General features: G+C 36.0%; 1 protein-coding gene across 5 annotated transcripts in view; it reads left to right on the top strand.

Moving 5' to 3' along the window:
* Window positions 1-18,883, top strand: part of trappc9 (trafficking protein particle complex subunit 9) — a 374,675-nt gene that overhangs the window by 9,992 nt on the left and 345,800 nt on the right. For 3 of the 5 annotated variants that reach the window (XR_003936606.1, XM_030147331.1, XM_030147329.1), the window contains 5 exons: window positions 1,148-1,273; window positions 4,333-4,359; window positions 10,230-10,351; window positions 12,890-13,015; window positions 16,299-16,515. Coding sequence is in view for 4 of the 5 variants with exons in the window: in XM_030147331.1 (XP_030003191.1) it covers window positions 1,148-1,273; window positions 4,333-4,359; window positions 10,230-10,351; window positions 12,890-13,015; window positions 16,299-16,515 (618 nt within the window). In the remaining variant the exon portion in view is untranslated. The remainder of the gene's footprint in view (window positions 1-1,147; window positions 1,274-4,332; window positions 4,360-10,229; window positions 10,352-12,889; window positions 13,016-16,298; window positions 16,516-18,883) is intronic. The other 2 variants (XM_030147332.1, XM_030147330.1) reach the window with 1 other exon arrangement.

The following is an 18,883-nucleotide window of genomic DNA, read 5'->3' as shown; positions in this document are numbered from 1 at the left end:
ATGAAAAACCAAAGGGCAAGAAGGACTAATGCAAAAGAATTAATGTTCGAAAAGTAAGTAGGATAAAAATACAACGGTCCAGAAACAAGTGTGAGGCATTCTGACACAAAATAAAAGTTCTTTAGACTACATGGCATCCTATAATGCACTGAGGAGACTCTGTGTAGTGGAAATCAGTGGAAATGCATCCTCGATGGCGTCCCTATTAGACATAATGCGGGACATACCTGTGGCCCGAATCAGGAGCCTAGAGGATGTTTTCAACTTCTGTCTCACTGCCCAGATGACCATGGACTAGACCAACCTCCAGGGAAAATGCCCTGATCTGATACAACCCTGCATTTGTGCGTGTATTTAGGCAGGGGTGCACTGCTCCCACAAACAGACGACCTGGTCTGTGTTTTGCTCCACCATGTCCCTAAAGCGATTCTAACTCATCAATGCCGTGATCTGGTTCGATGACCGGCTATCCCAGCCGCGGTGTCACAGCACGGACAAACTGGCAGCCTTCAAACAGGAGTGGACAGGTGGATAGGGGGACTCCCCCATTATTCATCTTCAGCGATGAAGCCTAGTTTAGGCAGTGGAGCCCCCTATTGTTGACACCACAAATCCCACCGTGTAAAAGGGCAATTAACCGACAATTAATAATTTAATCGAGCAAATTCTTATTGACAATTAATTGATAGTCGATTAATTGTTTACATCTCTAGTCCCTATAGATAATAAAGAGTGTTTTTTGCTGCCGTCCTTTTTGCTCTTTTCTTTTTCAGACAAAAAATGACTTCTTCCATTAGGATTACATAGGTTTCCTATGATGCATATTTACTAAATTAGGTTTACTGATGCTAAATACATAAACCTGGCTGACTATAGCCCTGCTCCGATTAACATACATCCCCAAGAGCATCTCAAATAATCACTACATGCAAATAAACAAGCTCAACTGCACATGCTGCCATTTCATGTTTAACACGCTGTATTTGTAATGTTGTTTTCTAATTTACGGTGCAGCTCAAAGGCTACTGGCAGCTTTTAAGGTCTAATGCCTCCTTCCAGGAGTTACATCTTGGAATGAAAAAGAGTGAGAACAATGGAGGAAGGACGAAAAGTGTGTGCATTATTGTTGCTGTGCTTTGTTGTCCAGCTGCGTTGGAGGGTTTGTGTTCGGCTTCTGTCATATTCCACTACCCCGGAGGAACAGCAGGGAAGACAATCGGACGCAAGCCAAGCATCTCACAGGCAGCAGATGCAGGGAAACGCCACCGACCAGGTGATCACGGCGCTCTGTGAACACACTGATAGACACGGTTTGGATGTTGTGTTGTTGTTCTGACTGAGTGAGACGCAATCGTTGACTGGCAGCTCGAACGTCGCACAGCTTTGCTCAGCCAAAATGCATCCTTTGCGTTTAACAAGTACAAGCTTCTTAAAGTGCTGAAGCTTCTGATACTAATCCTGATCCTAACATCATTTGATCTGTGTGTGCTTTCGTTATTAACAGTGTTTTTCTAACACTGCATCGTACACTTTAAGTCAAAAAGTCAAAATGCACCTTAACAAAGCATCATTTTATAATATGTGCAAAATACTGTCTAAATCTGCTTCAGGTACCAGTTAATCAACAGGTTATTATTATTATTATTATTATCATTATTATTAGGTTTTTTATGGATAGTGGCAAGAAATTATGGTCAAATCAGGATTGTATTTGCAAATTTTACCACTATAAACATATGAAAACAAATAAGGAATCTTTATTCTCCTCCTCAAAGTAGTCTTTATTAAGGTTTAATGGTTTTCTTCTTTTTTTTTGGAAGCTGTTTAATTAATACATTTAATTTATTTATTATTTGTATTGAAAAATGAGCAGGATCATAATACAACAAATAGTGCAGGTGAAACAAAAAAATTCCAAGAAGTTTCTAAAATTAGGGATTTTAAATACAGTAAGCAATTCGTATAGACGTAAACTTAGTAAATAGAAGTCATAATGCATAGATCGAAAGGTATTGTCTGTTAATTGTGTTTGAATGTGTGTGCATGTGAAACTCCAGCGTACTGACCCCAAAAATGATGCAATTTTAAATAATTGCAAAATGACAATTTCTTTTATAGATGTATATCAACACTACTAGATACGTGTACATTGTCACTGTTGGGCCGAAACCTTGTAAGTCGAATTTTGGTCTCCTTTTTTTTTTTTTTTTTGGATTTTGGATTTTCTTTTTATTGGACTTTTTGTACACACATAGCAATATCTGACATGTACAATGTTTCCAGGTGTTCTAGTTGAGATTTTTGGTCTTTTTTTTGTCTGTTGGTCAGTTTTCATGTTGGCCTAACAGTTTTAGAAGTATTTAACCAATGAAAAGTGTTGACAATGGCTTGTGATTACATTTCTTAACTCTACGCTTTTAATTAGAATATACATAGTTCTTCCAGTTGTCCTGAAAAATGTCTGTTTTGGACATAAGAGGTTTCCGCCCAACAGTGACGATATGTACTTTATAGTGTGTTGAGGACTCATCACAAACTTAATTAAATAAGGGGGAGATACCAGTGTTTGGTTTAATTCAGAAAAAGTCAGATGTGAAGAAAATATTACATTTTTAAAATAATTTTGGCATCAATTTGGGGAAGCAGACAGGAATACCAGCACAGCTTTAATTTAGTGTTAGAATGGTAGTACAGTAAAAGTATTGTAAATATATACTGTACTTGTCTTTTAGTGATTTTAATTTCTTGTAGGCCTGTTAGGTGGTCCATTGTATGTTTCATTGTTAACGAGCAAGACAACCTAAATCAGTCAAAAATGACATTACACTCAAATTCACAACTGTCTGTAAATCTCTGAAAAGTGGGTTTTGTAACTTCATCTCTGAAAGAACAGTCTGCAGTGTGAGAACATATTTATATCCACAGAGGTTTGTCTGTTCAATGCTCCAGTGTCTCTATTTTAGAACTTTTTTCTTAACATACAGTATACCCAGGTACACGTATTCCCAATACATTTTCACAGTTTTGCACTGGTTCTCTTATTGTGTTAGTTTCCAGATTTAAGAATCGGAAAACTTGTTCGCTGGATTTTATTTATTTAACCTTTTATCACAAATCACAGAATCATTCTGCACAGATTCAACGACCAGAACTAAACTAAAACAGCAGATAAGGTTATATTTGCATGGATTGAAATTTCAACCAACAAAACATTTATCGTCCTTCAAAACCTTTGTATCTTACGCCGCCTTCATATGCTATCGGGAAGATGATACTCTCCACTTGTGAATTCGAAATTGCGTTCAAGTGCTTATATGGCTGACACAATATATCATGATTTGCTACTAGGATAAAACACTTTTGCCTATGCTAATTCATCTGCTACAGCTTCTTTTTTTTTGTAGATTGTATGCGCTATAAATATGGAAAATCATCAGCTAACTGCAGCAGAATGCTCATAAAAGCATTGTTTATCATTTGCGATGAATCCCTCGTTGCTGTCCACCTTGTTGAAAAGTTGAAAGGTTATTTTCATCTCGGCAGCTTGTGTGTCAATGTTTTCCCCCAGTTCTTCAGTGAAAAATGCTACTTGAGGAGACGTTTATGTGCAATTTTTGAGGTCGTAACTAGTATTCACCATAATTCCCATGAAACGTAGGATCCGAGGATCAGTTTTTTTTTCCTCCAAAGTTTTTTTTATTGAATTTTTATATTGCAGCAATCATAACTGTACAATTGAATGTACATATAATATAACAACATAGTTATGTAACCCCAACCCTGATGCACCTCATACTCCAATGAAAATATATAAACACATACATCCAAAATGAATACATAAAATAAAATCAGTTAACTAAAATAAAATAAAGAAAAGAAAAAAAAAAGTATATACATATTCTTAGTTACAATGAGAAATTGTTTCTGTCCATCTTTTCAATATATAATAAGACAGGCTGCCACATTACATAGAATTTGGCTGCATTGCCTCTTGCGGTATAGAGGATTCATTTTTGTATTGCATTTCAAGCCCTCAGTTTCATTCTTTTTTAGTTTCTCTTTTATTGTATGTAAACCTATCCAACCTGCCTGTTGAGGAAGGGCCAAAAGGTCACTGAGCAGAAAATAAAACGCTAAAATATGGATATACACGTATGAAGAAATGCTGACTTTTAAATATACAATACCAGCGCTTTTCAATAGTGCGATGTGGGTGAATTTAGAGTAAGTTGCAGCTGCAGATTAGCTGAATGTCGGGGCTAACACTGCTAACACTTGGTGTGCCTCTTGTCATGGAGTGAATCTGCATTCTCTCTCTCTGTCTGTCTGTAGGGGCTCAGGAGGTTCTCATTGACCCAGGTATGGTATAAGTCTAACCAGATCCGCTCCTCTAGACTCCATCTGCCTGTGTTTGCTCGTGCACATGTGACATCACTCTTCATCCTGCATTATCCGCACCCTACTTTCCTCGATTTCTTTTATTTTGTATTTTGAATGATGCTGTTTTTTTTCCCCTCCTCTGACAGGTAGTGCTGAGTTGCTTTGTCTCACAGCTATTTTCTTTAATTTATTTTTCTTTTATATTACAAAATGACTTAGTTAAAGATCTTTAATAGTCACTTTCAGTTGTTGTAATTCATTGCTTCTGATCCTTTTCTTTTTATTGAGTTGCTTCCAGTGATTTGCACCTTACCTTTTTTACAACTCAAAAATCACTTACCCCTAGAATATTCTTTACACAAAATCACATGTTGGAAAATCACCAGCAGGTGGCAGTCCAACACCACTGCTACATATTGCACTCAAGCTCTTGTTGAACGCTCACCTCTCTCTATCATTTCTGTATGACAAAAAAAATCTCAGCATATTTAAGATCTGTCACATGAAAATTGCAGGAATGTGTCATGTTAGGTGCAATTAATTCTTTTCCTGTTTCCATGCGGCGTGTGCACTTTGGCCAAGGAATAGTGCCATGAAGCATCATTATTCACACGTTTGTCACAGTGACAGCACCACAGTGTTGCTATGGACACAGCCCCGTTGCCAGGCGATGCACTCTCAATTGGTATTTGTATTCTGATCAGATTTGGCCGAGAGATGCACCTTACTATTGCTTTTGAATCATCTCAGGTGTAAGTTGAACTCTGCGGAGGCTGATGGAGACAAAAATAATTTTAATGCTACTGTAGAAAACTCTAGAGGCCGCTGGAAACTCACTCTGGCAGTATTCAAGGTCAAAAAGGGCAGGTTTCAGCATAAGATTTAGATCTGGAGTAGAAATTAAAGGTGAAGAGCCACTAGAACCAGAGGTGCTGTTAGATCTGGGCATCTAAGGCTACAGCCATGAATGGTTTATTTAATAAGTTGTAAGGAGTTGCAAAAATAACCTGGGATCTATTTCACATATTATAACTGTAGCAGCTTCAAGCTCTCAGAAAGTATGTCAACACTGTAATGGTCATCAACAAAAGGACATTTATGCTTCTCAGAACAACCTCAGATGGCAAAAAAAAAAAAAAAAAATTAAATAGTACTACAACTATAACTACTAAAAACAAATTCACTTCTGTTGTTTACTTTGTTTTAATGTTATATTATAAGCTTTAAATTAGAGAAAGAAATAAAAAACAGAAAATCAACAAAATGAAAAACAAAACATATGATGGGCAAATTAAGTAAAATAAGCCTTAAATGGAATAGTAAGCAAAACCACCGACTTAAAAAAATAGGCACAAAATCCACAAAATGAACAAAATCAGCAGCTAATCTGAACTCTCTGGTGGATCACTGTATCTCACGTCCTGACTCTTGTTATCAGGTGTAAATATAAAAGTTTTTGACCTGGTCTGGACCCCTGATACTTTCAGATCCTGTCAGTACCTCTGAGTACATCTAGGAATAAAACCCCACTGTTGGTAACAGTATTAAGCCTTATTTCAGCAGCATTTGAGCATTATTTCAGCAATATTAAAGCATTATTTCAGCAATATTAAAGCATTATTTCAGCAATATTAAAGTATTATTTCAGCAGCATTTGAGCATTATTTCAGCAATATTAAAGCATTATTTTAGCAGCATTTGAGCATTATTTCAGCAGTATTTGAGCATTATTTCAGCAGCATTTGAGCATTATTTTAGCAATGTTTGAGCTTTATTTCAGTAGTATTTGAGCATTATTTTAGCAATGTTTGAGCTTTATTTCAGCAGTATTTGAGCATTATTTAAGCAGTATTTGAGCATTATTTTAGCAATGTTTGAGCGTTATTTCAGCAGTATTTGAGCATTATTTTAGCAGCATTTGAGCATTATTTTAGCAGCGTTTGAGCTTTATTTCAGTAGTATTTGAGCATTATTTCAGCAGCATTTGACCATTATTTCACCAGCATTTAAGCATTATTTCAGCAGTATCTGAGCATTATTTCAGCAGCATTTGAGCATTATTTCAGCAGCATTTAAGCATTATTTCAGCAGTATCTGAGCATTATTTCAGCAGCATTTGAGCATTATTTCAGCAGCATTTAAGCATTATTTCAGCAGCATTTGAGCATTATTTTAGCAGCGTTTGAGCATTGTTTCAGCAGCATTTAAGCATTATTTCAGCATTTGAGTGTTATTTCAGCAATATTTGAGCATTATTTTAGCAATGTTCGAGCCTTATTTCAGCAGTATTTGAGCATTATTTCAGCAGCATTTGAGCATCATTTCAGCAGCATTTGAGCATTATTTCAGCAGCATTTGAGCATTATTTCATCAGTATTTGAGCATTATTTTAGCAGCATTTGAGCATTATTTTATCAGCGTTTGAGCTTTATTTCAGCAGTATCTGAGCATTATTTCAGCAGCATTTGAGCATTATTTCAGCAGCATTTAAGCATTATTTCAGCAGTATCTGAGCATTATTTCAGCAGCATTTGAGCATTATTTCAGCAGCATTTAAGCATTATTTCAGCAGTATCTGAGCATTATTTCAGCAGCATTTGAGCATTATTTCAGCAGCATTTAAGCATTATTTCAGCAGTATCTGAGCATTATTTCAGCAGCATTTGAGCATTATTTCAGCAGCATTTAAGCATTATTTCAGCAGTATTTGAGCATTATTTCAGCAGCATTTGAGCATTATTTCAGCAGCATTTAAGCATTATTTCAGCAGTATCTGAGCATTATTTCAGCAGCATTTGAGCATTATTTCAGCAGCATTTAAGCATTATTTCAGCAGTATTTGAGCATTATTTCAGCAGCATTTGAGCATTATTTTAGCAATATTAAAGCATTATTTTAGCAGCATTTGAGCATTATTTCAGCAGTATTTGAGCATTATTTCAGCAGCATTTGAGCATTATTTTAGCAATGTTTGAGCTTTATTTCAGCAGTATTTGAGCATTATTTTAGCAGCATTTGAGCATTATTTTAGCAATGTTTGAGCTTTATTTCAGTAGTATTTGAGCATTATTTTAGCAATGTTTGAGCTTTATTTCAGCAGTATTTGAGCATTATTTAAGCAGTATTTGAGCATTATTTTAGCAGTATTTGAGCATTATTTTAGCAGCGTTTGAGCTTTATTTCTGTAGTATTTGAGCATTATTTCAGCAGCATTTGACCATTATTTCACCAGCATTTAAGCATTATTTCAGCAGTATCTGAGCATTATTTCAGCAGCATTTGAGCATTATTTCAGCAGCATTTAAGCATTATTTCAGCAGTATCTGAGCATTATTTCAGCAGCATTTGAGCATTATTTCAGCAGCATTTAAGCATTATTTCAGCAGCATTTGAGCATTATTTTAGCAGCGTTTGAGCATTGTTTCAGCAGCATTTAAGCATTATTTCAGCATTTGAGTGTTATTTCAGCAATATTTGAGCATTATTTTAGCAATGTTTGAGCCTTATTTCAGCAGTATTTGAGCATTATTTCAGCAGCATTTGAGCATTATTTTAGCAGCGTTTGAGCATTATTTCAGTAGTATCTGAGCATTATTTCAGCAGCATTTGAGCATTATTTCAGCAGCATTTAAGCATTATTTCAGCAGTATCTGAGCATTATTTCAGCAGCATTTGAGCATTATTTCAGCAGCATTTAAGCATTATTTCAGCAGCATTTGAGCATTATTTTAGCAGCGTTTGAGCATTATTTCAGCAGCATTTAAGCATTATTTCAGCATTTGAGTGTTATTTCAGCAATATTTGAGCATTATTTTAGCAATGTTTGAGCCTTATTTCAGCAGTATTTGAGCATTATTTCAGCAGCATTTGAGCATTATTTTAGCAGCGTTTGAGCATTATTTCAGCAGTATTTGAGCATTATTTCAGCAGCATTTGAGCATTATTTCAGCAGCATTTGAGCATTATTTCAGAAGCATTTAAGCATTATTTCAGCAGTATCTGAGCATTATTTCAGCAGCATTTGAGCATTATTTCAGCAGCATTTAAGCATTATTTCAGCAGCATTTGAGCATTATTTTAGCAGCGTTTGAGCATTATTTCAGCAGCGTTTAAGCATTATTTCAGCATTTGAGTATATTTCAGCAGTATTTGAGCATTATTTTAGCAATGTTTGAGCCTTATTTCAGCAGTATTTGAGCATTATTTCAGCAGCATTTGAGCATTATTTTAGCAGCGTTTGAGCATTATTTCAGCAGTATTTGAGCATTATTTCAGCAGCATTTGAGCATTATTTCAGCAGCATTTGAGCATTATTTCAGCATTTTAGCATTATTTTAGCAGCGTTTGAGCATTATTTCAGCAGCATTTAAGCATTATTTCAGCAGCATTTGAGCATTATTTAAGCAGTATTTGAGCATTATTTTAGCAATGTTTGAGCTTTATTTCAGCAGTATTTGAGCATTATTTCAGCAGCATTTGAGCATTATTTTAGCAGCGTTTGAGCTTTATTTCAGTAGTATTTGAGCATTATTTCAGCAGCATTTGATCATTATTTCACCAGCATTTAAGCATTATTTCAGCAGTATCTGAGCATTATTTCAGCAGCATTTGAGCATTATTTCAGCAGCATTTAAGCATTATTTCAGCAGTATCTGAGCATTATTTCAGCAGCATTTGAGCATTATTCAGCAGCATTTAAGCATTATTTCATCAGTATTTGAGCATTATTTCAGCAGCTTTTGAGCATTATTTCAGCAGCATTTAAGCATTATTTCAGCAGTATCTGAGCATTATTTCAGCAGCATTTGAGCATTATTTCAGCAGCATTTGAGCATTATTTCAGCAGTATTTGAGCATTATTTCAGCAGCATTTGAGCATTATTTCAGCAGTATTTGAGCATTATTTCAGCAGCATTTGAGCATTATTTCAGCAGCATTTGAGCATTATTTCAGAAGCATTTAAGCATTATTTCAGCAGCATTTGAGCATTATTTCAGCAGCATTTAAGCATTATTTCAGCAGCATTTAAGCATTATTTCAGCAGTATTTGAGCATTATTTCAGCAGCATTTGAGCATTATTTCAGCAGCATTTGAGCAATATTTCAGCAGCTTTTTAGCATTATTTCAGCGGTATTTGAGCAATTTTTCAGCAGCAATTATGCATTATTTCAGCAGCATTTGAGCGTTTTTTCAGCAGCATTTGAGTGTTATTTCAGCAGCATTTGAGTGTTATTTCAGCAATATTTGAGCATTATTTTAGCAGCATTTGAGCATTATTTCAGCATCATTTGAGCATTATTTCAGCAGCATTTGAGCATTATTTCAGCAGCACTTGAGCATTATTTCAGCAGCATTTGAGCATTATTGTAGCAGTATTTGAGCATTATTTCAGCAGCATTTTAGCATTATTTCTGCAGCATTTGAGCATTATTTTGGCACCATTTTAGCATTATTTCAGCAGTATTTGAGCATGATTTTGGCAGTATTTGAGCATTATTTGAGCAGTATTTTAACATTATTTGAGCATTATTTCATCAGTATTTGATCATTATTTCAGCAGCATTTGAGCATTATTTCAGCAGTATCTCTGTGTTCAGACTGCAGATCTGCTCCTTTTTGTTCATCCTCTACAATAGTGTAGTGCAATCTCTGTAATTTGAATGGATCAATATGCATGTGGGGTTAGGTTAAAGTATAAGTCTTGGATCGAAGTCTCTCCTCCATCCCGTTTGCCACTTGTGTCATTTCCATTTTCTGTTTTACTTTGTCAGTGACAGTGCAGGCTGACGGCTTTCTGCTCATCTCTGTGCCTTTCCTTAACTGATAACACTCTGTCTTTTGAGTGTAGGTGCCCTCACAGCCAACGGCATCAGTGCAGACACCAGCACTGAGATTGGACGAGCAAAGAACTGCCTGAGCCCTGAAGACATTATCGAGAAATACAAAGAGGCCATCTCCTACTATGGAAAGGTATTTGAACTGAACTCCTCATCTGTGGAGTCACTGATTCAACCAGGGTCACTGTGACTGAATTAGAGGCACACACAAGTTTTTATTATAACAGAATTCTCAAAAAAGATAAGAGCTTGTATTTCATGTCAAAAAGCTCAATTAGGTTTCCTGTTGATCAGAGCTATATTGAGACAACCACAGTATTGACCAGTTGTGCAATCAATACAATAACAACCTGCAATATATCCTGCAGATACAAATCTAATTCAATTTATTTTGCACTTAAAAAATCTTGCATCATCAAGTGCTTCACAACAGGGCTGCAGCCTCTCGTAATATTCATTATCGCTTAATTGGTTGATTATTTTTTTTACAAGTCATTGATTAATTAGTTCATATCATTACAGATACAGTGGAAGAGCGTTCAGTATTTTATTTAATTGAAGCAAAATCAATGAAAACGTGAGCCTATAATAGTCCTGGATCCAGACGTTTCATGTTCATCAATCCCGCAAATACAATATGTTATAGAGGAGAGATAATTTACATTGTACATTCTGTGCTTGTCTGTTACGACGTTAGACTTGAAGGAAAAAGTAGAAAACCTGGAGTATGTTGATGAATTCAGAGCCTTTTAGCTGTGTATCGCTATGTCTTCTTCAGAGTGAAGGACAGAAACACCATGTACACATTTTGTAATCTACTTAAATTTATGGGAAGCTCCCATTGAATGACAGGTTGAAATTCCAAAATATTTGCTTAATGATGCCAAGGAAGTCTCCTTTGTCCAAGTACCACACTCTGTTAAGAAGACACACCTCCCATGAAGTCCCCAAAAACCAAAAAAAATCAAGATATATTACAGTTTAACTTTAAATATGTAGCAACCAAAGTGAGCCTAGACCTTCACTTGGTTTATTCCAAATATAACTGAAAACCACTAATGCAAAACAAAGTAAATACAGCTTTGAAAGTAACTATTATACGACTGTAATAAAATAGTGAAATGTCAATTTTTTTTATATGAATGTTTTTTTTTAATATAAAGACATCAGGTTTTTGTGAGCTTTCATTATAATTTGAATTACCCTTTATTTCTGCCTTATATGTTCTGTAAAATAGATTTATTTCTCGAAAAATATCAGAAAACATGTATGTCGATAACAAAATGGCCTAAATCAGCTGATAAGATCGTACTTAGAGTACGAGTTACAATTTAAACTTATTCATGGAGTATATTTAAAAACAACTTTAACCAATGAACTGCACAATCAAGAATAATAAAAGATGCAAAAACACAGAAAAACTCCATGCAAAACACTTAAGATTAGGTTATGGCAGATTTCTTTAGTTTTTATTTATTTAAATGTTATTTTACAGGGATAATACAAACAAGCATTGTCACGTTTAGAAAGTATAAAACTGATGCAGTATGTATTGGACTTATTAGCTGTTTGGGCTTTTAAGGAACAACACTGAAACAAGCATAAATACTAAACATCTGAAACATACACTTTAACACGGATTTGGAAGCAAACAGACAATAGTGGAAGTTAAAAAAAAAAAAAGCCAATACTTTTTTAATACTGTTTTTGTATTCCAAATCACAACAGTTACATGATACATGCTCATACATAGAATTAGTTACAGTATTTTCATGCAAATAAGATTTGGTAATTGAGGTCAAAGGTAAAAATATTCCAAGTGGATGCAGTAATCCTTATTCTGATCATCAGGGGGCAGTATTTGATGTAGTTTCAGTGCAGAGACCACTGTATCTGTGTATTCGCAGCAGCACATGCTGACGACAGCTGTTTATTACTCAACGCTTCCTGGGAACAGGACTGAACAAGGATGAGACCATTTATAATGTAATTTTAAAGCACTGTTCTCATTGTTTTCATTATGCATCACCTGACAGTTGAAATACTTTTTATACGCTACAATGTTCATAGTGTAATGTAGTGACTTTTTACCTCTGTTCTCACACAGTCACAAAATGTGGTGTTTAACTATCTCTAATGCTTAGGGAGAGCTGAATGGGATCATTATGCTCCCAAACTCTTGAGAAGCAATCCTGTGCTTTATCTTCATTGTTGTAATTGCCTTTTTGCACTGACCTCCCTCGGCCCTTTTACCTGTAACCAGTTAATTCAGAATTAAATTACATCTCAACACGCAGCCATTCAGGTATTAATTCAGTTTTAATAAGCAGACAATGAGGGACGAAGTAGAAGGAAGTTGAGGGATGGTGAGATTAAAAAAAAAACACACACAAATGAAACCTCAGCAGTGTACATCAGGTTTCCAGTTGTAGTAGAGACGCAGAGGCTGCTGGGAATCCCTGAGAAACGAGATCCAACTTATCGCGCTCGACTGTCGCCCCTTGTCTGTGGCAGAGCGCCGTGGTGACTGATGAGCGTGGTCATATGTTAATGAAAAAACATTCCCCCTGATTATGAGGTGGGTTGTAAGAAGTCAAGGCAACCCTCATCGACTCTTCATTTTTCATTAACGCCAAGTCCTTCCCTGCTGCTCTCCCCTTATCTGCTACAGTATAAGAACGCAGGTGTGATCGAGCTGGAGGCCTGTGTGAAGGCAGTCCGGGTGTTGGCCATTCAGAAGAGGGCCAGAGAGGCCTCGGAGTTCCTGCAGAACGCTGTCTACATCAACCTGGGACAGGTAGGATATCTGACTGCTGGGAGGGCTTTCTCCTTCACTGGATCATATATGTGTGCTCTCATGTACGGTGTGCAGTTAAATCATAGTGACAGCAGCGTATTTGGTCACTGAAACATAACTCTATAAACCATGTTCAGCCCTCACATGACTGCATTTTTAACTTTTCATTTTTTAACCTTTTAACCTCTATCGTTTTCATGGAATCATATTCATAGGATTAGGAAAATGAGTACATTAGGCTTAGAAAGGAAACACATAAACTGCATCAGTTCGAGCAGTTAAGAGCTTATAACTACTTTATGTAAATCATTAGTAAGATTAAGTGTCATAAGAAAAAATGACAACAGTTGTTGATGAGTTTAGGTTTAGTTAAGCCTCAAATTTTGCAGTAATTTACATTCACTCATAATTCGAAAGACAAGTGCTGCTACAAGATAAAAATACCCTAAAAACTCTGCACATTTTATAGAGATTATATAAAAGGCAACAAATGACTAAAATATGGGTGATAGAGCTCTTTTTACAAACGTGAAATTGAAAAATGTCACGGAACTGGTTTAGGCTGCACTTAAAAAACATAACGAACCCATAATTTTGATGCCCTCACCATTATTAATTAAAGTATACTCATCAGGTAAACAAAGAATTCATGATTTCTTTTGTGTTCAATTAAACACCTTTAACTCCTGTGTAAAGTTACTGGAACATTAAGTTCAGTTGTAACATAATTGCTCATTTTAACTCCATCACAATTTACTTTGGGCATCTTTTGATCACTTTACTCCAAATCTACCAAGTAAGTTTTTTTCCTAATTGTATTCATTCTGCGATTGGTTGTTTGTCTCTATATGTCAGCCCTGCGATGAACTGGTGACTCATCCAGGGTGTACCCCGCTTTCGACCATAGGTAGCTAGGATAGGCACCAGCACCCCCCCGCAACCCTAGTGAGGATAAAGTGGGTTCAGAAGATGAATGAACAAATGTATTCATTCTGCATAATAAAGTATTCTGTTCACTCAGCTTCCTCAAAAGCAGCATGAACCTCTGGGGCTCATGGGGAATTTTGTAATTTACACCCCAGAAAACCTACATATTCAACATATTTTCTGATATTTTAGTCGGACAAGTGTGTTTTTTTCTTATTTTTGATCAAGTAATCCAATCCATTACTTTCAGTTAGGTCATAAATGCTTTATAAATCATTAGGCTGTTTATAACTAATTAAAAACAAGGACAATAGTGACATGTCTCTTGCTAAATAGTGAGTTTTATCTCTTTTTATTGTTCTCATTGGTTACTGATCTTCCATTGTCTTCCATCAGTATTTAACCACCAGCTGCATATCTTAATATGCTGCAGGTCTGGTAATATTATGTTTGAGACTTGTATTATTGTGTTGTATTATATTTTCTGCTTCTCTTATCAGTTACAGATGAGGGTAGCACACTGTCCCTCTGCAGATCTCTTTTCTAGCTTCAAATCAAAAGGCTAAGCATAAATATGGATGGCCTGACGCTGTTTCACATTACTGTAGAAAAGAGGAGCCGCTTTTCTAAGATTTCATGTGGAGCCATGGAGCAGAGCAGCAAAGTCACGTCTGACAGAATCTGATCAGTGATTGGTAGTTTCTGCTGTCAGTCATATATTTAATAACCCTACCTGTCTGAAAACACCAGTGATTAGACAAAGTCTGCACTCAATTTTCTACAGAAGTGGGTAGAATTCTTTGCAATGTGCTGTAAGAAAATTCTGGAACTGACACTGCAGCTTTGGTAACTTGCAGTATGGTGTACACTAGTTAGAAATGGTAGCAACTCATCATTAAAGCAGCATATGACTTTCATCACAATTTTTTTTTTTAATTTGTAAAACCCCAGTGATAGCCTAAGTATCACTAATCCATTAGTCTTTCCATGCTTACACACCTAAATCACTTACCTCATGGTGAACAACTTCTGAGATGACTCCATCTTAAACTCAGTCTACTTGTTTACATAAAAAAACGAAACGTTACTCGGACCTTTTTGGAAATTTTGTCATCAAGTGCATTGTGGGAATGGTGACCAAGCGAAAACGGTTTCTCACAGATTTGGCAAGAAAATGAGCCAGATCGCTACAACGTAAAATTACACAGTCCACCAGGGTTATTTTAAAGAATGAGTGTAGTTGGTGGATGGAGGTAAAGGTGACATTTGGGTTCAGCACTCACCAAGAGACAGCCAAATTGCTACTGCGTGGAATTCCCATTCCCACTTTCCGACAAAATTTCTGAAAAGACCCGAGTGACATTTCAGTTTGTTTTGTAAATAAGCGGACTGTGTGTATGATAGAGTCATCTTTGAAGTTGTTCACCGTGAGGGAAGGGATTCGGGTGCATAAGCATAGAAAAACTAATGGATTAGTGATAATTAGGATATCACTGGGATTTTACAAAATTGAAAAAAAAAATTGAAAGTCATACGCTGCTTTAAATAAATGAACACGCTGACTGATAAAAATGACAAGATAAAATAAACAAAGCAATCAGAAAGATTTGTGAATTAACAGACTAAAGACATTACTAGGCACAGTAGTAACAAATACAGGCATGAATATTTCATTGTAACTTCCTTATACTACTGGCTAAATAGTATTAATTATTATGAAATGGTCTCCTAATGTGCAGATAAATAATTATAAGGGATGGGAATTGATAAAAATTTAGCGATTCTGGTTCCTTTATCGATATCACTTATTAATTTGATTTCCTATCGATTCTTATTAGATTAGAGAATAAACTATAGTGCAAATGGCTTTGTTTGCATTAACTCTTTAATTCCAAATATTCACTTTGTTGCATTCCATTTGAGCAAAACTCATGAAAGGGATAGTTACTGGATTGTGAGATCTACCTGTTGCAGCCTCATCGTCATCTAAATGTAACTGTAGGACATTATTCATAAACAATAGTGGAGGCAGGTTGACATAGTGAAATGGCGCTAACATTGACATTAACCGTATGGATAGAACCAGGAGCAGTTTAATGTTACCAGCTACGACAGAGAGCGCCTTGCAGTATGCTCTGCTTCCAGAGTTACAGCCACCTTCACTAAGCAGCCAATCAAAGACATTACATTTGTGTAGTTTAATTGGATGCTGTGTGGTTCAATGTGTCTGCATGTTGGATGTATTTCCCCTTTGTTGTAATGGAAGCTCTGCAACTGGTCTTCACCGGTGAAAAATTCAGAAATGACGTGACTGATAATTACATGTGGATATTTCATGTTATGTCCGTATCTGCAGCTGTCAGAGGAGGAGAAGATCCAGCGCTACAGCATCCTGTCAGAGCTCTACGAACTGATCGGCTTCCATCGAAAGTCGGCCTTCTTCAAGCGTGTGGCGGCCATGCAGTGCGTGGCTCCCACCATCCCAGAGCCAGGCTGGAGGGCCTGCTACAAACTGCTGCTGGAGACTTTGCCCGGATACAGTCTCTCGCTGGATCCTAAGGACTTCAGCAAAGGTAGGCTTTAATATAGGGAGGTAGGCTGGAGATCTGCAGATGATCACTTCAACACTTATGGGAGTAGTGAAGTAATTGTGTTTCTGATCTTATGAAGTGTTGCAAAAAAGAAAATGTGAGTTTGACACGTTTCCGTCGACTGTTTTGGAGGAAATAAACAAGGTTGTGTAATGTCATCAGATATTTATGATGTGAGTAGAAAAAATAGGGAGATTTTTTTCATTAATGAAACAGTAATACACATACTCTACCTGTTGCTACTAAAAGCCACGTTTACATCCTTTATCCAGGAAGATAACAGTGTCATGCCAAAAACTGATCGCTGTCTGCTTTAAAGGCGTTTAACTGAATTAAAGAATTGAACTGGATATATATCAGGTACAATCCATATTCATTACAGTATGGCATCTAAATATAGGCCTAAACAAGGACATTACCAAACAATATTATATTATTGCCTATAATCAGGTACAGTAAATGTCACATCTGATTAAGCTGTAAACTGCAAACATTTCTCTGGACACAGCTGTGATTTTTCAGTTCCAAGAAAGTCCCACAAAGACATGTTGTTTTCATTGGACATAAAGTTGTGTGTATTTGCATGTTGTGACTGTTTGATGGGATAAAAGCAGCTGTAGGCACTTAGATGCTGAGCGATGTGATCACTTTTGATATGACACCTGCAACAGCTGCTGCTTCTTCTTAGAAGCAGAAACAGCTGATCCTTTGAGTGACTCATGTACACTACATTACAACTATGCTTTTTTTTTAATTTTGCAGTTTCCTTCAACCTTTTCTAGTGTAATATTTCCAAAAGTACATTGAGCCTATCTACATGCACACTAATACTCTGATTATTATCCAATTTCTGTTATCAGATTATTCAAGGGGTTAAGTAAACTAATAATCTAATATGTTTTATCAGACAACATCATTAATCTGATTATGAGAAATCGGATTAACACACCTGGATTTCTCTCCAATACTACAATGTCTTCCTGCGTCTTAAGGTTAATCTGATTTATTTCATTCTGTTACATCTGCACACATGTAAACACAACTGAAAATCATAGAAAACTGAAATTACATTGTCAAACATGAGTGGAAGACAATAACAGGGAGTTTAAGTCTACCATCACTGTGTATGTACATACTCTGAAAGAAATCCAATAATGGACTGGAGCATCTAAACCAGGGTTTTCAATAATCACATTTCTTAAGTGCATGTAAACGTGTCAGATCTGATTATTACAGTTATCTGTTACTCCCAGTTATCAGATTTTTATGGTCATGTAAATAGGCTCAATGATAGAAAAGGGGCAAGTGTGTTTTGTGGAAAGATCACATCCAAACCATTCTTCATCCTAATCATTTACAAAGTGTGCTTTCAGTCTTTTTGATTATTGATTACTCTGTAACAGCATGCCGCAAAGTATTTAATTTACAATGATAATATTTGTTTGTTGTGTAATTATTCAAAGGGATAGTCAGTTCACCAACAAATTTTTTCAGCTGTTTTTGTTTCCAAGGCACAACTGTCTGACCTGCAGAAGACTAGCCTTACTGTAGTCTTTGCAAAGTAAAATTAACCTCCTAAGACCCAGGAAATGTCAGCAAAGTACAAGCTTTTTTTGTTTTTTATTAAATAAGTGCCTATATTGGAAACATCATGATGCAACAGTTTTTTCAGGTGCAGTTTTTAAAATTTTTATGGAATGTCCTTTGTGGTGGACAGTTTTCTTATCTTTTCTTTTTTTGTATAAAGTTGTGAAACTCCTGTCCACAAATGTGGACAGAAAACCCATAGCTGGGTCTTAGGAGGTTAAAGGAGTGATATTTTGCTTTTTTTTTTTTTTTTTAAATGGAATTATGCATTTTAAAACATTTCCCTGTGGTCTACATTCACTGTAAATGCTATGCTTGGGTCTGAATTCTTTATTATTTACACTCCACAAGTCCATCTTCACCCCTTTTTCTGAGTAATAGCACGAGACCCTTTAAATGCAAATGAGCCACATTACACCCCACCCCTTCCAGGTTGTTGACCATGCTTTCTGTCTTGTTCAGCCACTTGTGTTCATTAATACAACCAACAACTGAACATTTTAGGTAATTGGCTCGAAGTTTGGACATATTTTCAGTTTTTACTACAACCGCTGCTGCTGACAAACAGTTACGTCGTACTCAGAGAAATGTTCATCAGAAGTATTGACCTTATATATGCAAATGTTGTGACATAACTAGTTAAAAAACATAACAAACTAAGCAAGAATTAAAACAGGTTGTAGAAATCTACTCGATTTTTGCCAAAATGAATATAAATATAGCTTTGCAGCACCTGGAGGGTTCAAATTCAAACTTTATGAAC

Source organism: Sphaeramia orbicularis, chromosome 11 (genome assembly GCF_902148855.1).
Source record: "Sphaeramia orbicularis chromosome 11, fSphaOr1.1, whole genome shotgun sequence".
Classification (NCBI taxonomy): domain Eukaryota; kingdom Metazoa; phylum Chordata; class Actinopteri; order Kurtiformes; family Apogonidae; genus Sphaeramia; species Sphaeramia orbicularis.
This window is presented reverse-complemented; position numbering and strand designations above follow the sequence as displayed.